This window comes from Erpetoichthys calabaricus, chromosome 14 (genome assembly GCF_900747795.2).
Source record: "Erpetoichthys calabaricus chromosome 14, fErpCal1.3, whole genome shotgun sequence".
NCBI classification, from domain to species: Eukaryota; Metazoa; Chordata; class Cladistia; order Polypteriformes; family Polypteridae; genus Erpetoichthys; species Erpetoichthys calabaricus.
The window spans coordinates 110,987,219-111,013,174 of NC_041407.2; the positions used below are offsets into that span (position 1 = coordinate 110,987,219).

At 45.2% G+C, this 25,956-nt stretch overlaps 1 protein-coding gene across 1 annotated transcript in view; it reads right to left on the minus strand.

Annotated features, from left to right (window-relative positions):
- kcnh6a (potassium voltage-gated channel, subfamily H (eag-related), member 6a) overlaps positions 1-25,956 on the minus strand; it is a 70,399-nt gene that overhangs the window by 16,459 nt on the left and 27,984 nt on the right. Inside the window, exons 4-8 of the mRNA XM_028818391.2 lie at positions 22,441-22,550; positions 21,771-22,068; positions 20,010-20,224; positions 4,097-4,519; positions 287-686 (exon numbers count right to left, since the gene is read on the minus strand). Coding sequence (XP_028674224.2) covers positions 287-686; positions 4,097-4,519; positions 20,010-20,224; positions 21,771-22,068; positions 22,441-22,550 — 1,446 coding nt within the window. The remainder of the gene's footprint in view (positions 1-286; positions 687-4,096; positions 4,520-20,009; positions 20,225-21,770; positions 22,069-22,440; positions 22,551-25,956) is intronic.

The following is a 25,956-nucleotide window of genomic DNA, read 5'->3' on the forward strand; positions in this document are numbered from 1 at the left end:
GACAAGAAGAATCACCAGGCGGATTCATTCATTTATTTACTTTCTAAATTTGGCATAAACACAGTAAGCGCTGGAGACATGCGGTGGCATTTGTTTTATCTGTTTATTTATTTCTCTCTCTGTGTGTTTCTTGCTGAGATAATCTTTGTCTTAGGAGGACCTTCTCCTCTTGTTGTTGTGACACAAAGCAACATGGCTGACAGCTCAGGTGTACAAAGACAGACAGACAGACGTCACAACTCACCGAGAGACACACAAGAAAAGAAAAGAAAAGAGGTGAGCTTACAGCCGATCAGCATGACGCAGATGGAGAATATCTTCTCGGAGTTGGTGTTGGGGGACACGTTTCCAAAGCCCACGCTGGTCAAGCTGCTGAAGGTGAAGTAGAGCGCCGTCACATACTTGTCTTTAATGGAGGGGCCAGATGAGAAGTCACTGTCGTTGTACCGCTTGCCAATCTGGTCGGCCAGGTTGTCCAGCCAGCCGATCTTGTGCACCATGTAGGGGCGCTCCACATTGCCGATGGCGTACCAGATGCAGGCCAGCCAGTGCGCGATAAGGGCAAAGGTGCACATGAGCAGGAAGAGCACCGCTGCGCCGTACTCCGAGTAGCGGTCCAACTTCCGGGCCACACGCACCAAACGCAGCAGCCGGGCCGTCTTCAGGAGGCCAATCAGAGTGGTCGTCTGCAAAAAACACAAGCCAATGGGGTATTGAGCACACGGGGGGCTCCAGTAATGCCACACTTCTTAGCATTGCCTGGGGGCTTTGGGGGGCATTCATTTAATAAAAATGAAAATTGTATTCCATTGGCACTCATTACAGCGAGCCGACCTGAGCTGTGCTGGAATGGGAAACGACTACAAGGTTAGCCCACCGGTAGCCCACCCGTGGACACGCATTTCTACCGACCAGCTGGTCGCCATTTTGTTACTCTGTACCTCAAAACAAACGGATATTAAGATTATTTTGTGTACCACACCAGCCACATTGAAATGAAATGCCTTTATCAGATAAGTGTGTAGCATTAGAATCGGTTAAAAATGATATTCTGTACACATTTTAATATCTCGAATGGATCACATCAAAGCAGAGCCATTCTGGAAAGTCGCTCGCTTGTGTGGCAGGGAAAAAAACGAAACAAGCGCCTCACAAGACAGGCTGGGATACCGCGGCACACACACACATACACACACACACTCTCACACACTCACACTCACAAGGTGTCAATGCAGTAAATCTTTAGACAGCAGGCAGATATGCAGAGTCCACGCAGAACGTCCAGTCCAGAATTGAGACTTCCTGTACCTCACTGGAGGACATTTAAGGGAAAGCATCACCTGACCTGTCATTCTACCAAGTGACACACACACACACACACGGCTTTGATGCTGCTGCTGTTTTTAAACAAATGCCAGAATGATGATGATGATGATGATGAGGAGGAGGAGGTTCAAATGTTATAATGACTTCCTCAGCTTTGGCTTTAAGTCCCAGAAACAGAATTCCAAGGTCTCGACAGCAACTGCTACTGTAAATGTTTATTCCAAGGAGTTTCTTGTACTCAAAGGAAAGTTTTGACTTTTTGACAGATGGGCTCTTTGAATGTTTATCATTTACCCCAAAACACGTTATATTTTTTTTTTTTTTTGGATTTTTAAAAATGTGTTTATTTTAATCCCAGATTTTTCTTTTGAAGTGAACTAAAATAAAATAAAAAAAAAATCTGTCAGGGTCAGTGTGGGGTTTTTATATCAGACAACCTGCACTTCAGGACAGGTCATCCTCCTGGAGATACGCATGTTCAGGCCCGGCCAGTACTTGGATGAGAGACCACCTAGATAAGGTTTGGGCTGATGCTGGTAGAGGTGTGGGTGAGACCAGCAGGGGGCACTGTGTGTGGATTCCAATGCCCCAGTGCAGTGACGGGGACCCTGTGCTGTAAAACCTGGCATCCTCCTTAGGATGAGGCGTAAAACTGAGCTCCCGACTCTCTGTGGTCATTATAGACTCCGGCACATCCTTTGAAAAGAATACGGTCCTCAAGATGTCCTGTCTAAATTGTACACCACGGCCTGGTCATTCTGGCCCCCTAATCATCCCTGTCCCTAACGTTCTGACCCCTTCACCACCTAATAGCTCATATGTGGTGCCGTGACATGTCCGTCTGTGTTGGCATGTGACTGGGCCCTGCACTGGACTGGCACTCCCTCCAGGGTTGTTTTTCCCACCTTGTACCCAGTGCTGCTATGGCCCTACTTGACCCTCAATACTGTATATAAGAATTTATTCAGCTTTACAAAATATGATTAAAAATCCCCTTATTTAGTCATATTAACGTTTATTGTCCCAAAAATGTTTGTCAAATTGTAAAAAAGGAATCGCAAACTTCACTTGTTCTCCTTCAACACAGGAAATAAGAACCAAACCACTGAGGTAGAACCTTACAGTTCAGGGGTCCCCAACTCCGGTCCTGGAGGGCCGCAGTGGCTGCAGGTTTTCATTCTAACCCTCTTCTTCATTAGTGACCCGTTTTTGCTGCTAATTCACTTCTTTTGAATTAATTTTAATTGACTTGTTCTTGAAGACTCCGCCCCTTCATTGTTTCTTTCTCCTTAATTAGCAGCCAAACAATCACGAGATACAAAACACGACCAGCAAACTGTGACCATCACACAATATCTGAAAATAAAGAAAGGTGAAGGCCTCAGGAATGTTGATCTGATCTAAGAAAAGAGAAAATCCACGACGTCGGACATGTCTGCTGTGGCACAATGAGAGCAGCGACACGCCAAGGAATTAAAGAATGAGTTTAATGAACAACAGGAATTGGCACCTCATTAGGCAGCTGGTTGGAGTGAAATTGATTGGACTTTGAGGCCCTGACTTACTGTAGGTGGTCTTCTGTTGGCTCCCTCACTTCACATTTCATTTCTGTTTAAGGAAAGACGTGAAGTGATTCAAGGGAACGATGAAGAAATTCCAGGAAACAAATCTTAATAAAACAACTCAATTCAAATGAATTAGCAGTAAAAACAGGTCACTAATTAAGGAAAGGACTGGACTGCGGCCCACCAGGACTGGAGTTGGGGACCCCTGCTATAGTTTGTCACCTCCACAGAACACACACACACGATGAAAGTCACATGCCTCCTTACTTCTCAGAGCTTCATGTTAGTCTAACCCTGATATTCTGTACATTTTTATCACGGCTCCGCAATGAAGACAATCCACTGTGGCAACCCCTAACAGGAGCAGCTGAAAGAAGAAGAAGAAGAAGAGTCAGATCTCCACAATCCCTACTAACCCCGACTTTCTCTGCTGCTCTTTTTCCGGTTTTCTGTGCCAATCTGCACCACCCGACCACCTCATCAGGGCACCATGCTGTCCCTCCATTGTTGGATTGAAGGCCAGACGTCCTCATGACTATCATCATCATCATCATCATCATCAAGCCTGAAGACCATGAGGACTGATTGAGATCATTGATGTTAGGTAGAATAACCAGTGGAGGTTGGCTGGGTGGTCTTGTGGCCTCGGACCCCCTGCAGATTTTGTTGTTCCTGTCCTCAGACCTTTTACTTTTATTCTGAGTTCATTAGTGTTGCCTCATTTTATTTTCAGATGTTCTCTTTTTCTCTCTTCCTTCGTCCTGTAAAGCACTTTGAGCTCCACCTTTCGTATAAATAAATGTTGTTGCTGTTAAGGCCCCCCGTGTCGACGCTCACATTAAAAACTCCCCTGTGATTTATCGCGTTTTGTTTCCACTGCGAGTTCTTCTGTTAACGTGGCTGCTAACGCTCAGGCTGCTCCTCTGACTCATTTCAAAGCTCACAGTCTCCGTCTCCCAATACAAATGTGGCCGATGTCTGCTCTCGTCAGGCTTTGGCCTTATTGTTACTTCACAAGTGACGCACCACTCGGTCCAAGTGAGTCTATGAAGCTCCTCCAAGAGACGCCATTCTAAATGACCGCTACGTCCACTTGGCATGTGGACTCCATTCAGCGCCTGGTTCCTTCTCTATTGCTGAGATCAGGACAACATAAAAACACACCAAAATAAAGCAGACATGTAATGAGACGTCCAGAAGCTTACCTCATCAGAGCCAGATCTGAAGATGAGCAGGTCAAAGGGGATGGCCGCCACAATGTCAATGAGGAACCAGCCCTTGAAGTAGTGAACAGCAATGCGGCCTGGGTGGCTGACCACCTCATCGTTGGTGTTGACGTAGGTCGTGCGAAAGTTGATGAGGATGTCAACGATAAACATGACGTCCACAATGAGATCCACCACGTTGAGCGGATTGCATGTGTAGCAGCTGCGGCGCTGCTCTTCCTCTTGCTCATTTAGGAGGAAGGCAGCGGAGTACGGCGTGAAGACGGCTGTGTAGATTACAAGCAGCAGGATCAGCCAGTCCCAGACTGCCTTGAAGGGGCTGTAATGTAGGATGGTCCACTTGTGGATACGGGGAGCCTGCAGCTTGTACTCTGGAAGGACGTCGGCACCCAGCGACAGCACCTTGGAGAGAAAAGAGATCAAGTCATGGGTGGTCTCTCCTCAACCTTCTCGTATACTCGGATATGGGGATGGAGATTTGAGGAGTAAACCGCAAGACGAGGATTAGGTTTTAATATCATGAACATTAAAGAACCATCAAGAATAAATTAATAATAATACATTGAACGATTATTATAAAAGTCAAGTTGAATAAATCGGACTCTGCAGCTGCAGGAAGAAAAAAGTAGAGCACTGCCAGTTAGCGGAAAAAGCTCGAAAGTTGAGAGAAATCAGCGTTTTGTACCAAACACTTGTATGCAAACTTCGGTTGACCAAAGTAAAAGCACACGCAAGTAATTGTGTTTATACACACCGAGGCAGACAGACAGACAGACAGACAGACAGACAGACAGACAGACAGACAGACAGACAGACAGACAGACACAAACAAGCACAGAGACAAACAGACACAGAGACAGAAAGTCAGTCAGACATACACAGACAGACAGACAGAGACATACAGACACAGACACACAAATACACACAAGCACAGAGACGCACAGACAGACAAACAGACAGACAGACAGACAGACAGACAGACAGAATTCCACAAATGCTATTTTCAGTCTCGGGGAGGTCTAAAACGTTGAGATTCATCAGAATCTCGAGGTCAAATTTTTGGACGATTCCCTACACTTTGTATACGAGAAAGTAACAAGCACAGGGAAGAATCCCAGCATCCTAGAGGAGGCCTGCACAGCAGATAGAAGTCACTGTTAAGGAACGTCAGACCACTGAGGGTGTCTGGGAAAGCAAAGCCACAACAACAAGCTGGAAACTGCAAAGCTAAATGCTGAATTCAGGGGTCTCAGACTCCGGTCCTGGAGGGCTGCAGGTTTTCATTCTAACCCTTTTCTTAATGAGTGACCTGTTTGTGCTGCTAATTCACTTCTTTTTAATTAATTTGAATTGAGTTGTTTTTCAAGATTTGTTCCCCTGAATTTCTTCAGTTCTTTCCTTAAATGGTACCCAAACAGAAATGACATGTGAAGTGAGGAAGCTGACAGAAGACCACCTCAAGGTCAGTGCCTCAAACTTAACTGTCGTTCATTAAACTCGTTCTTTAATTCCTTGGCGTGTCGTTGCTCTCATTGCGCCACAGCGGACATGTCCGATGTCGTAGATTTTCTCTTTTCTAAGAGCACTGCGGACCTGAGTAGATCAGCATTCCTGAGACCCTCGTCTTTCTTTATTTTCAGATATTGTATGATGGTCACAGTTTGCTGGTCGTGTTTTGGATCTCATTATTGTTTGGCTGCTAATTAAGGAGAAAGAAACAATTCAGGAGTCAGAGTCTTCAAGAACAAGTCAATTAAAAATAATTCAAAAGAAGTGAATTAAGAGCAAAAACTGGTCACTAATTAAGAAGATGGTTAGAATGAAAACCTGCAGCCACTGTGGCCCACCAGGACTGGAGTCTGAGACCCCTGCATTAGACCATACCTCAAACCACACAAGAACAACAATAAATCCAGAAACGTCCCATCATTTAGGTGAGGTGTTAACTGTTGTTACCTCGCTTGCTGCTGACATTTGAGGGGCCTGACAACAGAGCACCAGTTTCCTCGAAAGAAAATATTTTCCTAAATAAAATTAGCACTATCTATCTATCTATCTATCTATCTAATCCTGCCGACTACACTATCTATCTATCTATCTATCTATCTATCTATCTATCTATCTATCTATCTATCTATCTATCTATCTATCTATCTATCTATTTATTACAGTATACAGTATAGTGCCTTTCCTATCTATCTATCTATCTATCTATCTATCTATCTATCTATCTATCTATCTATCTATCTATCTATCTATTATATAGTGCCTTTCACCCTATCTATCTATCTATTATATAGTGCCTTTCACCCTATCTATCTATCTATCTATCTATCTATCTATCTATCTATCTATCTATCTATCTATCTATCTATCTATGTCATCATTTACTCACTTATCCTTCCTGTACTTTACAGTAGAAGGCCCCATCTAAACTCATAGTATCTCAGTTTATCAGAGCAGTGCAATTTCACGCAACGACAGACTCTGGCTGAGATTCAGTGGCCCTAAGATTTCGTTTCTCCAGGAACTTCGGTCAATTTGTCTTTTGCTATCTGACCTTCTCCTTTTTAGGTCATTATGCTTTCTTTTTTCTGAATCAATATTTCCCAAGTTTGTAAGCAAGTGATATCAAGTGAAGTTGTTTTGTGTCATTTAATTCCCATGTGGGTGAGTGCTGCTCCTCGTTCTTCTTCTGCTGTGGTGGCTCAGTGTTGAGTTTCAGCTCTCAACTCCAGAGCTCCTCCATCACAGACACCATCAGTGTGGAGCTGGTGAGCTGTCCAGTTTACAAAGGCACCCCCAGTTCATGGAGCGGATGCTCACTGGAGACCTGACTCTGTACCCAGATGAGTGCACTCTGTGATGGACTGCTTTCCTGTTCAGTTTGGTGTCATTGGGATGGAGTTGTCCCTGTAGCCACATCAAAGATGTCATCCAGGACAGCAATTCACTTTCCCTAAAGCTGATTTCAAGTCGGCCTCTGCCAATATGAATCAGGAAATTCACAATGAGACTTGTAAAATCCTTTGCTTGAAGAAAAACAAGGACAATTCCTGTGTTTTTCACAAAAATGAATTCAAAAGTTTGGAAAGACAATTTCTGTCGTGGTTTAAATCCCAAAGGTAAGCTGATTTTTCTTAAGTGTCATGAAACAATGTGACACAGTGAGCCTGAGCGCATGGCGACCTTATTCTACAACTTTGAAGATGATTGGTGAAATGACCGTCCAGGAATGACACCCCTGATGGGACGCCAAGAATGAGACACGCCCTGTGGGATTAGGCGGCGAGACGCACCACACGTGTGGAATGTCTTTGGTGTCATCGGAATGAAAAGAACTGTATTGGGAGAATAAGGCACAATTCATAAACTACAAGTACATTTACAAAAATCAGTTAAAACTGCAAGTATATTGAGACTCGTGTTAATGCATTTCAAGTAAATTCTTCATATTACAGAACAACTGAAATTCTGAACAAGTTAAGGCCCACATGCAGCTGCTCCTCTAAAACGAGTTCAGATGGCAGCGGGTGACTCTGCTGTGACTGACAACCTCATACTGTTAATGTCACGTCACTTTCTGACCCTGGGCAGGGACACTGAAGCCTAACCCAGCAAGCAGAGGGCACAAGGCAGGAACAACCCCTGGGCATAATGTAACAAAGACTAAGAAGAACAAATGTAACAAATAATAAGAAAGAATTTAAAAAATAAGAATAATAAATGTAACAAATAATAAGAATGAGTTTAACAAAGAATAAGAAGAACGAATGTAACAAATAATAGGAAAGAATTTAAAAAATAAGAATAATAAATGTAACAAATAATAAGAATGAGTTTAACAAAGAATAAGAAGAACGAATGTAACAAATAATAAGAACGAATTTAAAAAATAAGAATAATAAATGTAACAAATAATAAGAACGAGTTTAACAAAGAATAAGAAAAACGAGTTTAACAAAGAATAAGAAGAATGAATGTAACAAATAAGAATGAGTGTAACAAAGAATCTGAAAATCTAACAACTTCACATTAAAGTTCGATGAATTCTGAAAAGAACGACACCAGACACATAAATATGTAGGTTTTAAAATAAGTGTGATTTAAAGCGTGACAAAAAACGTGACATAAAATCGTTGCACTTTTAGGCTTAGGATTTTGTATTCAGAGGAGATATTGGCTGTACAGTATATAGTGGCCTGTGGGGGTGCACTTTTCCGATCACCAAACCTAAAAAATGGCAAAGAAACTAAAATACTAAAAATAAAATGAAAAAAAAAGGTTTTATTACAATTAAAGACAAAAAAAATCAAATTACAGGACTTTGGAGGCATAAAACACAACGAATGAGGCACCAGACTAAAATAAAAAGTTGGTCCTCGTGCCCTGTGAACCCCATGCCCTGTGAACCTTGTGCCCTGTGAACCTCATGCCCTGTGAACCCCATGCCCTGTGAACCCCGCGCCCTGTGAACCCTGTGCCCTGTGAACCCCATGCCCAGCCAAAGGGTCTCAGCAGCAGTTACAGGGCCTCTTCTACATTAACATGGCATGAACGGGTTGCTTTTTTTCCCAGCTCTCCCTCTGCCATCCCTACCAGGGCAGGTTCCCATTGGCCTCCTTATTCCAGCACCAGTTGGCAGGAGCCCTGAACCAGATGCACAGTAGGGGCACAGGCGGTGATGTCCAGCTCTCCCAGTGCTCTCCCAGTGCCTTACACCACTAGATCATCTGAGACGATGTCTGGCACCGGACCTTTTAACAGCATTTTCAGATCGTGAAGTCAGCCCTGAGTTAAAACATAACCTTCCCAAACTCATGCCCGACACACAGCCGTTCACAATTCACAACTGTTACCACCCACTTGGACTTCAATCGTATTTTTATTTTAGTAATTAAAAGAATGGGAAGCAACTGGAAACGTGCAGAGCTACAGACGCGCTGCCTGCCCTATTTTGGGAGCTAATTCTATCCCTGACCTTCCCTCCTCTGTCTGCCCTTAGTGACAACGGTTACTAAGAGTGATGTAAATTATTTTATTGGATTTTGAACATTTCTGCCTTCATGTAATTAGCACGGCTCCATGGACTGCCAGTCAGTCGTAGTGCTGGCACATCATAAATCCTCCCGTTCTGAGGGGGCTGACAACGGAGAGGATTTCAGAAGCACAGCCACAAAACAGAGAGGGAGGAGAGCGGGCCAGCAGGTAAAGTTGGCATGAAGCCCCCTGCAGTGCCACCCTGAACACAGCTGGCACCCGGGCTGTGCACCATTTCAGAGCGGAGAGTTAGTTGTGTGTTTCAGTAGTTAGGGTTTGTCATATGAAGGAATGTCAAGTAAAGCACTGGGATGTGTAAGAGTCACCACTGATATCTGAGGTGTGTGTGTGTGACGTCGTTAAAATGACATCACTCAGAGGAAGGCGGTTTCAAATGTATGTGACAATAAATATCTGCGGGCAGAGACCCAACATAATAATAAGAGTCGCACTTCTGATACGTTTTGTCAGGAATGTTTCAAGAACATCTTAAAACATTGAGATCCCGGTAATCCGTGTTCATATAACACAAAGCCTGCCTTTACCATCTTGTGTGACAGAAATCCCCAAACCCCTCAGAGTCACGTCACCCCCCTCTGTCACCTTGTGTTAATAATCGACACAGCGTCAAGAAAAGATAAATGAGAGGAAGGAAAGAAGGAAGAATGGGGATGTGTGGACAGACAAACAGATGGACAGAGGACTGAAAGGAGAAAGAGGTGACAACGACGATGATGATGATGATAATGGAGGGACAAGTCCCACAAACAATGACACTTAAAGGACAGACAAATGAGTCAAGAAAGAGGACAACAGAGAAAGAAAAGAACGAGACAGATGAAAAAAGATCTGCACATTGTTTAAAAGTTCAATGTGTAACCTGATCATCGCACGCCTCGACATTTTTTATGTGCCATGCTGCAGCAGCATCGACCACCAAGGCTGGCAAAGTAAACACGTGGCACCCCGTAATGAAGTCAAAAGCAGGAGGAGGAAGAAGGAAAGTCCTACTCACCGGTTTCAGCTTTTGTTTGATGCTCATGGTTCAGAGTGGGAATGTGACAAGTCAGACCTCGACGGATCAGGGAGGAGATGGAAGCCGGCAGTGAAGATCCGCCCACCCTCAGACCACCCTGCCCTCCACCCTGAGTAACGCATGAACATGCAGAGCGCGGGCAACGTCATTCAAGAGCAAACTCGACCCGGAGAAGCATGCAGGGGGCAGACATGGCAGCTGAACAGTCAGCCGTAAACTGGGCCTTCCCTAAAGGTTCACAGTCCGCTCTACATTGGTAAAGGTGCCAGGGCCTTTTCTAGATGGCATCTGACAGGGTTTGGAGTCTTGAGAGGGGAGGTAAAATGCTCATCCAGTCTAAAGAAAGACTGAAAAATAATCCACAAGGCTGAGGGTCCGACATTAACTGAGGGTCGCCTGCGTACCCTGGCACCGCGACTCTGCTGAAAGGCCTTCTCATGGGTGCCTGCCATTACTGCAAATCTGGAGAAAGAAGCACAAAGCGATCTTTAAAAAGCCCCATTTTATACAGTGTGATCATGCCACTGGGGCACTGGGCATCGGAGAGGCTTGGCATGAGCAGAATAACAGCCAATGAAATCACCTTAAACCAACTCGCTGGAGCCTGTGCCAGTAGCACTGGGGGAAGGGTAGGAACCAGCCAGAGGTAGGGCATCACACAGCCGCACTGGCCAGTTCAGAATTGTACTGGGGGGCGACTGGGGTCCAGGCATGAGATCATACAGTCGTGGCCAAAGGTCTGGACGATGACACAAATATGAATTTTCACCAAGTATGATGCCACTTGGTGAAACACGGTGCACGGTGGCACAGTGGTAGCCTCGCAAGGAGTCCTGGGTTCACTTCCCGGGTCCTCCCTGCGTGGAGTTTGCATGTTCTCCCCGTGTCTGCGTGGGTTTCCTCCCACAGTCCAAAGACATGCAGGTCAGGTGGATTGGCGATTCTAAATTGGCCCTAGTGTGTGCTTGGTGTGTGGGTGTGTTTGTGTGTGTCCTGCGGTGGGTTGGCACCCTGCCCGGGATTGGTTCCTGCCTTGTGCCCTGTGTTGGCTGGGATTGGCTCCAGCAGACCCCCGTGACCCTGTGTTCGGATTCAGCGGGTTGGAAAATGGATGGATGATGCCACTTTGCATCGACTCCAGAATGTTGTGATGAGTGAGCAGATGAATGGCAATGAACTCCAAAGTCTCTCTTTGCCATCAAAATGAACTTCAGCCCAAAAAAAAACACTGCATGTCAGCCCTGTCACCAAAGGACCTGCTGACGTCACTTCAGTGATCACACAGGTGAGAGTGTCAGTGAGGACGAGGCCGGAGGTCACTCTGTCACGCTGATGGAGTTACTATAGAGAGGTGAAGAAGGTGTCAGGGCATCCAAGAGAGTCCAGCAAGCGCCAGGAGCGTCTCCTAAAGTGGATTCAGCTGCGGGCACCAGGAAGGAGTGGCAGAAGACAGGTGGGAGTGAGGTGAACACTTTGGCAGGATGGCCTGGTGGGCATCAAGAAGGGCAGCAAAGAAGCCAAGAAAAACCTCAGGGACAGACTGATATTCTGGGATTGGACTGCTGAGGACTGCTGGGGTCAAGTCATCGTCTCTGATGAATATCCTTTCTGATTGTTCAGAGAAGAGAAGGTGAGCAGCACTCCCATCAGTCCTGCGTGATGCCAACAGTAAACCATCCTGAGACCATTCATGTCACGTGGGGTTGCTTCTCAGTCACAATTTGGCCTAAGAACACAGCCCTGAATAAAGAATAGCACCAAAACATCAACAAGGAGCAACTTCTGCCAACCATCCAAGAACAGTTTGGTGACCAACATGACGGGGCAGAAGGCAAAAGTGACAACTGAGGGGCTCGAAGGACAAAACATTCAAATTTGTGGTCCATGACCAGGAAACTCCTCAGACCTTTAATGCCATTGAGAAGGCGGTTGGACAAACACAAACCCACCAATTCTGATGACGTAAGAATGGGTGACGGCCATCAGTCAGGATTGGGCGCAGAATTTCATTGCCAGCCTGCCGGGGTGAATTACAGGAAAAGAAAGAAGGGCCAACACTGCAAATATGGACTCTTAACATAAACTTCACGTCATCGTCAATCAAAGCCTTTGAAACTTCTGAACTTCTTGTCATTCTACTTCAGTGGACCAGAGGAACATCTGACACGAAGATCTAAAGATACTGAAGCAGCAGACTTGGTGAACACCAACATTCGGGTCCTTCTCAGACCTTTGGGTCAGCACTGTACTTTGGGAAGTCCATTTACATAACAATTAAGACACGGGGCCACAATAACTTTACTGGACTTCACTTCTTATCAAGTGACAAACATCAGAAATAATGTCACTTACCTGTCATCAAGCCATAACACAGCATTGATGATTTGAATTCACATTCTACACCACCTGAGTGTGGGACCCTTGGCGAGTGACCACCGATCGGCTCAAAGAGGTTCTTGTAAACCTCAGAAGTGGAAGGCAGGGCTTCACAATGGCTGTCCTCAGTAGGAGTGGAGATTCGCTGACTCGGGCTGTGCATGCAGTCGGACGGTAGGAGGAACACTTTGAGGAGCCCCTGATCCCGACGGACAGGAAGCTGATGGGCGATCAATACCCATTTACCTGAGGGAGGTCAACATGGCAGACTGTCCTCTCTGAGTGGGAGGCGAGTTACCGCCTCAAGTGGAGGAGTTGAAGTATCTCGGCATTGGGGAGGCGAGCGCTGTACTGATCTGGAGTGGAGAAGAAGGAGCCGAGTCAGGAGGTGAAGCTCTCGATGTGCCAGTCGTTCAACATGAGCACTGGGTGAAGACCGAAAGAATGAGATAATGGGGACATTCTGCACAGGGTGGCTGTGTTTGTGTTCAGGACTGTGAGAATGTGCTTTGACAGAATGAGTAACGTTTGTGTAAATTAACAAATGAACCGCATGACAAAAGGACAACACTTCCATTGTGTGAACCTCAAAGACAACACGCAGCAGTAACAGAAGCCGACTTTAAACTCTTTACTGCTGTTATGCACAGGCCTTCAGTTCTGTACAGTCTGGTCAACTGTCAACGTGATGCCCTGCTGATCAGACTGGCACCCTGCTATCAATACTCAGAGGGTGCCTGGGTGAGAGACGGAGGACTGCACAAATCTTGTCGGCCAGCGGATGGCAGCAGATGCCTTCTACTGGGTATACAGGGTGGTCCAGATCTGATTGTGCAACTGCTCGACTGACACCCGTCTCCCCGCCATTATGGAATGCTGGGCAGGTGCTGCCATCTATCGGCAACAAAAAGAATTTGAGGTGAAATCTCTCTGTGCAGGGCGGGCGCCGTGAATTCTCTAAGCAATAAACTTAATAAGTTCTAGCGTAATGAAAACTGCACAATTAGATCTGGACCACCCTATAGGTGGTACAGGTCAGGCCGTGGTGCCACTGCGGAGAGAGTTAGGGAGAAGACCGCCTACAGGGGGGCTAACAGTGCGCTGGGGGGGGGGGGGGGCAAGCTTGGTGGTCTTTTAGCCACAGAAGACACCACCACAAACAAAGAGGGGGGTAGAGAAGCTGAGCGGCAGAGAAATCACCCAACCAGGCAGACACGGGAGAAGACGGGGGGCCGACGGACCTTCATCTCGTTTTTCTTCATGTCGCGCTCTTTGTGGATTCACTCACCTCCTGTGTTTTAGCAGACTGCTTTGTTACGGTGGGCTGTTGTTTGAGTCATTTGAGACAAACATTTGAAAAAGTCGTTTTATTTATTAGAGAAAAAGAAACGAAATTCACTCCCGGGCAGTTATACGTGGCGTCGTCACGATGAAAGTCCAAACACGGAATCAAAATTCAATATGATATTGACGAACAGTTCATTCATTAAACTCTTATTACTGAAGTTTTACAGCAAAATTGTAAGTTTATAAAGTATTTGCGTGTTAATTTCAAAGCCAAACAGAACAAAATCATATCAATCAACAAATACCTCTAACGCAACATGAAACATAATTTTCTTTCAATTTATTCCATTTTACTATTTTCTACTTTGATTAATTGTTCGCGGTAATGTAAAATAGTTAGGTCTCTCATACATATGTAACAATTCACCATGAGAATAACAATCTGTTTAAACTGAACATCCGCTTCCCAACACGCGAGCGGCAGATCCGTGAAGTGCATAGCGTGTAGTGCCCGCCCGGGGGTGGGCGAGTGAAACCAGGAGGGGGCAAAGCCCCCCTAGTGTATATACGTAAAAGTCAACGTGTTCCAGCATCACGTCCGAACGGCTGGAGTGATTTTCATGAAACTTGGTACACATGTTTCTCAATGGTCGACTAAAAATACTGCAGGGTGAAATCAGCCCTTCTGGGTAGGGTGGGGGTGATCCCAAAAGCGTGCATCTGACGTCAGTGGCTGAGCGTGCACGGTCTGCAGCCAGACCCTACTCGGTGATCTTGCGGTCTTGTATGCCTGTGATCATCCAGTTGACACTCAGAACGACCACCAGGGGGCGAACTGGAGGTGACTGCCTGTATTCTTTATGTCTGAGCGCCGCCCCCTCACCCACCTGTTGCTTTTGAAATTCAATCGAGTTGATCGTTACGAGCGTCAGCTGGATGATAAGAAACATACAAGACCGCAAGACAAACACATCGGTGAGTCTTCATTGTTTGTTCATTTATTTTTATTTTAAAAATTGTGGGTTTTTTTTATTATATTTTTTTCTTCAACAATTAAACAAAAACACTTTATTTCCCTACCGGGCAACGCTGGGTATTTCAGCTAGTTAATTAAAAAATAATGAATTGCAAATGCATCACATGTCAGAGACTCACACGTAATCACTGAAAATAAATTTGATCTCAGAAGGTGACAAGCAGCTGTGCAAATCTCTCAGAATTTCTTCTTTGTCCTCTTAGTTAATCGCACAAGACCCGAATCTTCCTTCTAAAGCCGACTGTCACGATCCTGCGCTCTTGCATGTCTGTTCTCATCCAGTTGACGTTTAGTAACCACAAGGGGGCGCCAGACACAGCGATACAGTCCACAATAGAAGCATATACTGTACAGCAGGGGTGTGCAAAGCCATTCCTGGAGGGCCGCAGTGGCCGCGGGTTTTTATTCCAACCCAGTTGTTTAATTAGAAAACAATCCTTGCCAATAATTACATTTCATGGCTTTTTAGTGCTTTAACTCTGCTATGTCAAGTCATTCTCAAATCCTAGATTTTTTTTTCCATTCTAAAGATATCCAAATATTTTGAAGTGTAAAACGGATGGGTAATTCTCAATCTTTGACTTTTTTGTCTTCTCTTTCCTTCCAAGTATTTAATTAAACCAAATAGTGCATGATAAATACACACAGGTGTAAAGGGTAACAAGCAAAATGGATAACTGCTGGTTTCTTTTGTCATTTGCATCTTATTGCTAATAAGGAGCAATTAAAAACGGAGAATGCAGCTGTTTAAGACTTAAATAAGCAATAAGGGTTCAAAATCTTAACGAGGGAGATAACTAAAATGAAGCAGAAGTGTTTCTAGAGCAATTAGTGCTTCTTATTAACCCTTTGCGGTCGTTAGGCCAGAAAACTGGCCTTAGTAAAAAGTGCGCTATAGGTCGTCAGGCCACCACTGGTGGCCCTGCAAGTTTCTGACCGATTTGCACAGTCGCCTGGTCAAGAAAAGTGGCCTGTGTTATTCCTACGTGCTTGAAAAAAATAACTGCTGTAATTATTGGCGTTTTTTCAATAATTAATTACAACTAATGTAGCGTGACGTTGAAAATTAAATACGACTGCAAAGGGTTAAGCAATTGGGTTGGAACAAAAGCCTGCAGCCACTGCGGCCCTCCAGGAATGACTTTGCACATCCCTGCTGTACAGTAAGTAAAATAAAGAGTTTTTATTCCACAAAGCACCTTCCAATGAACGCGTCTGCAACAATTAGCCACAATCTGATCTATAAAGCGGACTGTCGCGATCTCGGCGGCTCGTCTGTTACCAGACACTCGGAACGATTCTGCTGCGCTCCGTAAAAGCAACCGACAGTTTTATCAGGAAAAATCCGTAGTGTTGTTTGTTTGTTTTTGTTAACTATATTTATTCTTCTTGTAACAATGTTGTAGTGGTAATAGAATTAAATCAACTTAATAATAATTTTAATGTAATTGACGTCTTTTTAATTCATTATCCCGACAGGTGGCGCAGTGCTAGTGCTGAGGAGATTGTGGGTTCGCTTCCCGGGTCCTCCGTGTGTGGAGAGCGCTTCGAGTAGTGAGAAAGGCGCTATAGAAATGTAAAGAATTATTATTATTATCAAAAATTCTGCATGTAAAAACTTATTACTACACCAGAAAACAAAAATTAATCTGTCAAGTTGTTTTTTTATTATAATTTTCTCAAACAATTAGAGAAAAGCCAAGCAAAATGACCCCTTTTATTGGCTAACTAAAAAGATTACAATATGCCAGCTTTCGAGGCGACTCAGGCCCTGATTCCATCTCGCCTGAAGAAGGGGCCTGAGTCGCCTCGAAAGCTGGCATATTGTAATCTTTTTAGTTAGCCAGTAAAAGGGGTCGTTTTGCTTGGCTTTTCTCCACATTCCTAATGGCTAACACGGTACAACACCATAATACTCAAACAATTAAAAATAAAAACTTTATTTTCTTCCCGGGAAATGCCGGGTATTTCAGCGAGTTAAGTGATAATTACAAAGACATCACCCGAAGTTAAGACATGTGCCAAAGGGCCGTTGGCACCTCCTGTGTACACCGATCTGCTGTACTGCACTGTACTGGGCCTTGTTGTCTAATCCCCTTCATTTTTATTTTATACCACAAACTTTACACAATAAATGTCACCATCGAAAAAACCTGTTCAATGAAACATAAGGCAGCTTTTATAGCAAAAGACATCTCTGTATAAACTGTACAAAAAAATAAAAGGCCGACTCAGACAACACACGAGATCTCCTGCCGGCCATCTCTACTGCTATGGTGGGCTGATATGGTGACGTGTGAGGAACGAGAGGATGGAAATGAAGATGATGAACCGACAGAGAGAGGGCTGAACTCAAAGACAAAGGGAACAAATGAGGCCGAAACTACAAATCGTACCCCCAGTAGTTTGTATGCCCCCCCCCCCCAATGTCCTAAAGAGACGACAGATGATGTCCTGGTGGTCTCCTCCCAGACCTGTACCAGGGCATCACTGTGCTACTGGACAGACTGAGGCGTCAGATGGACCGAAACCTAATGTCCCACCCAGAGGGGTCAGGCGAGTGAGTGTGGTGGGGCGAGGGGGCAGTCAGCGGTATCAACTACCTTCATCCTCTCGCCACATCAGGCCTGGCACCGTCGTGCAGCAGGATGAACCAGCATAGGGTCTGCCAACGGGTCCAAGGAGTCCATCCTGATAGTCAAGGTGCCCACCGTTGTCTCACCTGTAGAGGTCTGTGCATCCCCTCCATGGATACCCCCCCCCCCCAGATCATCACTGACCCCCCCCATCAAACGATGTCACAGGCAGCATAACGTTCTCCACGGCTTCTCCAGACCCTTTCACATCTGTTACATGGGCTCAGGGTGAACCTGCTCTCATCTGTGAAAAGCACAGGGCACCAATTCTGGTAGTTTATGGCAAATGCCAATCGAGCTCCACGGTGCCCACTAGAGGACATTGTTGGGCCTTCAAGCCACCCTCATGAAGTCTGTTTCTGATTGTTTGAGATGTCAGAGACATTCACACCAGTGGCCTGCCTGCCTGCCGGAGGTCATTTTGGATGCTCTGCCAGTGCTTATCCTGTTCCTCTGGTAGGTCCTGCTGATGGGTTAAGGACCTTCTACGAGGCGCCCTGTCCAGCTCTCCTAGAGGAACCTCCTCCATGCCCTTGAGACTGTGAGACACAGCAGACCATCTGACAATGCCACGTATTGATGTAGAAGTTGGGCCACCTGTGCCAGCTCTGTAGGGTCCAGGTATGGCCCACCTCATACTACCAGTAGTGACACTGAGCGTAGACGAAACAGATGAGGAGGGAAAATGTCAGTGGCCTACCTCCAGCTGTTAAAGCATTCATTCCTGTTTTGGGGGTCGTCTCATTGTTGCCCCCCCTAGTGCCCCTGAAACTGATGAACAAGCCCCCCCTGCTACCTCACTGACCTGATCAACAGCCCCCAAGTGTCACTGACTTGACGCTCTACTCTCATTATAAAGGGTGCCTTTCATTTTTTGAGCTGTGTATACAAACTCCAACGTCTGTCTGTCAGTCTATCATTTATATAGTGCCTTCACTCTGTCTATCTATCTATCTATCTATCTATCTATCTATCTATCTATCTATCTATCTATCTATCTATCTACGAGAGGAAGACTTCACAGATCGTTTTTTTTTCTAGAATTTTCTGGAACATTCCGGTTGATTTTGCGACTTCTCTCTCTTCACTAAGGATCATAATTCACTTGCAGGAGTGATATATTCACGCTAATCCAAGGCAGAGGCTGCGGGCCATCAGGAGTGGGGGGCCGGCTGGGATCCTCCTCGCTGTCCTGTGCCAGTTCTACGTGGGTGGAGCCGCAGGGGGTGGCTACTTAAAACTATTTACCAATTAACAAGTAGAATATGACCTGAGATATTCCAATAAATACATGGGCTGTTTAAGATGTAATATGAAACAAGAGACCACTTCGTGTCACACACACACAATTCCTCGATGTTCACCTGGCAGAGGACCTGACGTAGAGTATCAGTACCTTCTGCAGGTGCTGACTCCACTTTCTGCCCCCTCTTCACCAGATGTTACAGGGGTGCCACTCAAAGTGCCCTCGCCAGCTGCACTACTCTTTGGTGTCTGAGCTCAAGTCCATACAACAGATCCCTCCACCGCAGTCTGCAGACCACCACAGTGAGAGTGAACGACGGCAGTCACCCCCCTCATCCTCATCCTCATCTCATTCCTTTGCGTTTCTTCTGTCCTCCCTGCCTGCTCTTCTCAATGTCGACGTTGTCGTTGTTCCTTATTATCCTGCAAGTCCTCACCCTCTTCTTCTATCTCCTCATATTTGCCATCACGTATTCCACTGTGGCCCGGGGACGTGTCCTTTGGTGCGACTGAATGGTAAGCCACTGGTATGACGCTCACTTGACTCGACTCTTCCTCAGATTAATAACACAAACTCATCAGCGCAGTTATGGCTTTGAGATGACTTAGTGTGACATCTGCTGGTACTGATGGACCTTTAAATCCAACATTAAATAGAAATACTCGTAATAAAGGACTGTCTAAATGGTCTTCATGTTAACAGTCTGAGTTCCGATATTTTGAGGGGCCACTTGATAAAACTGCACTCTTAAGTGACATTTCAGGTGGTGACGTTTATTTGTATCCATTAACACAGCACACCACCGACTAGGACTGACGTACTCACGTAATTAACGGCCGTAATGATGAAGATATCTCTGTGTGTCTCTTCACGTTAGTTTAATTTGAGGTCTTGGATTGTGCAGAATCTCTCAGGACACAAAGAACTGAAATATGAATATGCTGCTTGTGTCCTTGAACTTTTACATCTAATTATATTCGTTAGACACAACTTATTTTAGCTTGAGTGCTGACAAAGCAAATGATGTGAACATTTCCAAGGCTCAATCTATGGGCTGTGAACTCATCTCCATTTCAAAAAGACTGCAAGGATAAGCAAAAAACATTTCAAATGAAAGTTACATAAAGTTAAAGGAGGATGAAGACACTCGTCTGTGCACTCGACTCGATTCACGTCTGATCTGCTCACCGGCATCGCGCTCTTCAGTCGATGCCACGTCGGCCACGATGTCTTACCTGAGTCACCTTCTCTGTGACGTTCTGGGTGCGGTCCTTCACTTTACTAGGGGCGATGATCTCAATCTCCGTGGGGGACGGAGAGTGCAGCTTGTCAGAGCCAAACTCTCCAAAGTTCAGTGTGATCTGAGGGATTTTGGTGATGGTCCGATATCGCACCAAGTCCGAGTCCGACGTCGAATTCAACAGGCTTGGCTTGAATGCTTTGGAGTCGCCTAAGACGGAACAAAAAGAGACGTTTCACCGAAATGAGGCTTAAAACACAGAGAAGAAAAGAAAATGAAGAAGACGCTGAATATGAAAAGAACTAAATAACAACTGCAGCAGAAATCTGTGCTAAGGGTCAACTAAACTCGTTAATTATAGAATTACTCAGTCATACAGTTTATGAAGGCATCTGCACTGTCTTAGAGCAAAGAGGAGAACTCAACAGCACATTAAGGAGAAAGACAGACAGATAGATAGATAGATAGGTGGATAAATAGTGTAGTCAGCAGGATTAAATAGATAGATAGCGTAGACAGCAGGATTAAGTAGCTAGGTGGATAAATAGCATAGTCAGCAGGATTAAATAGGTAGATAAATAGATAGTTTAGTTTGCAGGATTAGATAGATAGATACATAACATACTTGGCAGGGTTAGATAGATAGTGTAGTTGGCAGGATTAGATAGATAGATAGATAAACAGCGTAGTTGGCAGGATTAGATAGATAGATACATAGCGTAGTTGGCAGGATTAGATAGTTTAGTTTGCAGGATTAGATAGATAGCATACTTGGCAGGGTTAGATAGATAGCATAGTTGGCAGGATTAGATAGATAGATACATAGCGTAGTTGGCAGGATTCGATAGATAAAAAGCATAGTTGGCAGGATTAGATAGATAGATAGCATACTTGGCAGGGTTAGATAGATAGCATAGTTGGCAGGATTAGATAGATAGATACATAGCGTAGTTGGCAGGATTAGATAGATACATAGAGTAGTTGGCAGGATTAGATAGATAGATAGATACATAGCATAGTTGGCAGGATTAGATAGATAGATAGATACATAGCGTGGTTGGCAGGATTAGATAGCGTAGTTGGCAGGATTAGATAGATAGATACATAGAGTAGTTGGCAGGATTAGATAGACAGATACATAGAGTAGTTGGCAGGATTAGATAGATAGATACATAGCGTAGTTGGCAGGATTATATAGATAGATACATAGCGTAGTTGGCAGGATTAGATAGATAGATAGATAGATAGATACATAGTGTGGTTGGCAGGATTAGATAGATAGCGTAGTTGGCAGGATTAGATAGATAGATAGCATACTTGGCAGGGTTAGATAGATAGCATAGTTGGCAGGAATAAATAAATAGATAGGTACATAGCATAGTTGGCAGGATTAGATAGATAGATAGCATAGTTGGCAGGATTAGATACATAGCATACTTGGCAGGGTTAGATAGCGTAGTTGGCAGGATTAGATAGATAGATACATAGCGTAGTTGGCAGGATTAGATAGATAGATAGCATAGTTGGCAGGATTAGATAGATAGCGTAGTTGGCAGGATTAGATAGATAGATAGATAGATAGATAGACTCGAGGATCCTGTCATATCTATCATTCACATTTCAGTTTTTGTCCCGTCACAGCTCCCTGTCCCGTGAGTGACGTTGTGTTGTTTGAAGTGTTGGACTCACCTCTCAGGACAGACATTTTTGTTTCCTGTACAAAGACTGTCAATCGGTGTTAATCTCTCATGTTTACCTCCTTTGGGCGGCGATTCCCTTGTCTGTCCATCCCAGAAGTTCCTGATGGCGTCGATGTCATCGAGGGACGAAGCGCGTCTTAGGCTGCGCATGCTGTCCCGGGACCGTCCTTGAGTTAGGCTGCCCAGAGTGAAGGGCCCATCGGGGTCCAGTCTGTTTGGGGTGCGCTTTGGGGAGGAGTGGCTTAATGGATTTGGAGGACAGTCCTGCTCGATCAAAGCCTGCGTTTCTGACTGAGTGCAGCTCTCCTTGGAGGGGATCCTAAATTCTTTAAGAGGCATTTCACTACTGCTGGGCTGCCAAAGAAACCAATGATAACGTTTAAGTTAATGAAATATGCAATGCCTGCCAAAAGCAAGAGAGAAATCAAGAAAGCCAGAAGAGACAGGCTTGTGAAATTGACATTTTGTTTTCTAAAAGTCCAAGAAGTTCACCACTACAGTGGCAGATTTTGAAAGACGCAGCACATTCCAGATGAACTAATTGCCATTAAAGCTCTTGACGCTAATGACAAGACTCACAGCAGTCAATATTGATTGATTTAACCCCAAGTTATAACTAATGCTTCTGAACTCATTTACGGCGTTTGTGACAGCGGTGTCCCCAGTTTCTGCCCAATGACCTGGATGTAGAGAGGCTCCTACACGTTTATCTCTGTTCCCACTCACCTGTAAATAATCAACGACGACTCCATCAAACGACTCCTTGGGGAAGGAAGTTCGTCGCAGTGTCGCTGATCTCAGGGACGGCAGCTTCAGCCTCATGCATCTGCTCTGTCCTGGTGAAGAAGGCATGAAAGACTTAGATGTTGTGGAGAGACGGACTCACGAATCAGCAATGAGAGTAATGCAGGGGTCTCGAGGGACATGAACATCGGGCAGTTAATGAACAGGACCCTTTCAAATGCTTGTCAGATATAATTATGGCCAACATGTTTTATACTCTAAAACAGCTGAGAAGCTCAATGACCGGGCCATGTCCACAGTGAAGAAGGCCAATTCCGTTAGCTACGTCACTCCTGGTTATCTTTATTTCTTTGTGTCTGGTAGTCGTGGGCTCCAGCTCAGGTGGGCTAATGTTCTTTTACACGCGAGTTTAACAATAAATGGCCAATGAGAGTTAATGTCCGGTCAATCGACTCTTTACTGGCACCCACCATGGCTGCTTCATTTGTGCTACAAAGAAGGAGAAACAACGTCAGACCATCAAGAGACAGAAAGGTGGCCCTCGATAAGAGCTTGGTGCCACCATTAGAGGATTGGTCTCTGGAGGTGTAAAGCAGCTCTTTTATTTTATATCCTGGATTTAAACATTCTACCCTTACGACGAAATTCATAGCGGAGAGGACTTTTTGGACAGCCAGGTCTGCTTATATCTGCTCCATTCATGCTTGACCAGCTCAATTAAATCTGCTTAATGAGTAAATCATGCATTGCAGTTTAATTTGATCTTTAATAAGCGTTCAACAAGGAAGATGGATCAGACCAGCGGTCTCAGACTCCGGTCCTGGTGGGCCGCAGTGGCTGCAGGTTTGCATTCTAACCCTCTTCTTAATGAGGGACCCGTTCTTGCTGCTAATTAATTCCTTTTGCATTCATTTTAATTGACTTACTCTTGAAGACTCCGCCCCCTTAATTGTTTCTTTCTCCTTAATTAGCAGCCAAACAATCACGAGATTCAAAATGAGCCAAAACAACTGGTGACCATCATACAATATCTGAAAATAAAGAAAGACGAGGGTCTGGGGAATGTCGATCTGCTCAGGTCCGCAGTGCTCTTAGAAAAGAGAAAATCCACGACGTCGGACATGTCTGCTGTGGCACAATGAGAGCAGCGACACGCCAAGGAATTAAAGAACGAGTTAGGAGCCCACGCTGATACAGCGCATTGCTGCACCCACCATCATGACAAACCAACTCAGGATCCCAGATTAGGACCCGAGTGCCACCTCAGCGCCATGCTAGTTCAGATGGAGTAGAACAGTGGCAGGTTTGTTTACGGTGGCAGGAGTGCCAATCCTGCCACCAACTCCCTGGTTTCTCCCTCCAGGTTGCAGGGCCCACTTACAGGGCTGGATGAGGATTAACGGAGCAACTGCATTTTAAGGACCGGCCCAATGGAGGAGAGTCACTTCTGGTGTTTACAGCTGGGGTCCCCAACTCTGGTCCTGGAGGGCCGCAGTGGTTGCAGGTTTTCATTCTAACCATTTTCTTCATTAGTGACCTGTTTTTGCTGCTAATTCACTTCTTTTGAATTCATTTTAATTGACTTGTTCTTGAAGACTCCGCCCCTTAATTGTTTCTTTCTCCTTAATTAGCAGCCAAACAATCACGAGATACAAAACACGACCAGCAAACTGTGACCATCACACAATATCTGAAAATAAAGAAAGGTGAAGGCCTCATGAATGTTGATCTGATCTAAGAAAAGAGAAAATCCACGACGTCGGACATGTCTGCTGTGGCACAATGAGAGCAGCGACACGCCAAGGAATTAAAGAACGAGTTAGGAGCCCACGCTGATACAGTGCATTGCTGCACCCACCATCATGACAAACCAACTCAGGATCCCAGATTAGGACCCGAGTGCCACCTCAGCGCCATGCTAGTTCAGATGGAGTGGAACAGTGGGAGGTTTGTTTACGGTGGCAGGAGTGCCAATCCTGCCACCAACTCAATGGTTTCTGCCTCCAGGTTGCAGGGCCCATTTGCAGGGCTGGATGAGGATTAACGGAGCAACTGCATTTTAAGGACCAGCCCAATGGAGGAGAGTCACTTCTGGTGTTTAAAGCCGGGGTCCCCAACTCTGGTCATGGAGGGCCGCAGTGGCTGCAGGTTTTCATTCTAACCCTCTTCTTCATTAGTGACCCGTTTCTGCAGCTAATTAACTTCTTTTGCTTTACTTTTAGTTAACGTGACTCAGGCCCCTTCACTGTTTCCTTAATTAGCAGCCAAACAATAATGAGACCCAAAATGAGCCGCCACATGAGCAGCTCACCTGAAAATAACGAAAGGTGAGGGTCTCGGTAAGGTTGATCTCTCAGGTCACCAAAACATTTTGAGGATGTTGTTAGAAAGAAACAGAAAAATGAACAGCTTTGGAAATGTCTGCTGTGGCAGAACGAGAGCAGCAACAAGCCATGGAATTAAATAACGGCTTTAATTAACAGCGAGAATCGGCTTCTCATTAAGAAACTGGTTGGAGTGAAAGTTGGACGTTGCAGTTTAGCTGCTCACCTGTTGGCTCGTTTCACGTCTCATTTCTGTCTGGCTGTCAGTTAATGAAGAAAAAGAATCAACTCGGAGGACCCATCCATCCAGTATCCAACCCGCTATATCCTATCTACAGGGTCACGGGGGTCTGCTGGTGCCAATCCCCGCCAACACAGGGTGCAAGGCAGGAAACAAACCCCGGGCAGGGTGCCAGCCCACAGCAGACTCAGAGGACTGAATCCTTAAAAGCAGGGCTATTAAAATGAAGGGTAAAGGAGTTAATGAGCAGTGAAACCTGATTAGGAAAAGAGTGAGAATGAAAACCTGCGGCCCACCAGGACACCCCTGGTTTACAGGATTCAAACCAGCAGCCTTCCGATTGCCAGTGCAGATCCCTAACCTCAGAGCCACCACTCCACCCGAGGAATTAGAGAACGAGTTTAATTAACAAGAATCAGAACCTCGTTAAGTTGGATTTGAGGCCCTGACTTAGGTGGTCTTCTGTGGGCTCCCTCACCTCACATTTCAATTCTGTTTAAGGAAAGACGTGAAGCGATTCAGAGGAACGAGGAAGAAATTCCAGGAAATAAACCTTAAAAAAACAAGTCAAATAAAATGACAGGAAAAGGAGTTAAATTAGCAGGAAAAACGGGTCACTAATTAAGAAAAGGGTTGGAATGAAAAGCCACTGTGGCCCACCAGGACTGCCGTAGGAGACCCCTGGGTCAGACTCGAGTACAGAACACTCAGCAGAACTGATATATCCAACCTTTTCCGAACGCTTTGTGTCTTTCTGCCTTCTCTACGGGGACATCTTCACAAGGCCATGAGGTGGGCACTGAGAGTCGCAAGTCCATTTCCTCTCTGCAGACTTCGACTTCCACCCCGGCCAAGGACCACCCATCAGCCCACCTCCTGGATCCACTGGATACCAACGGACCGCCCGCGTTGTCCTGTGCTTGCGTCTTGTCA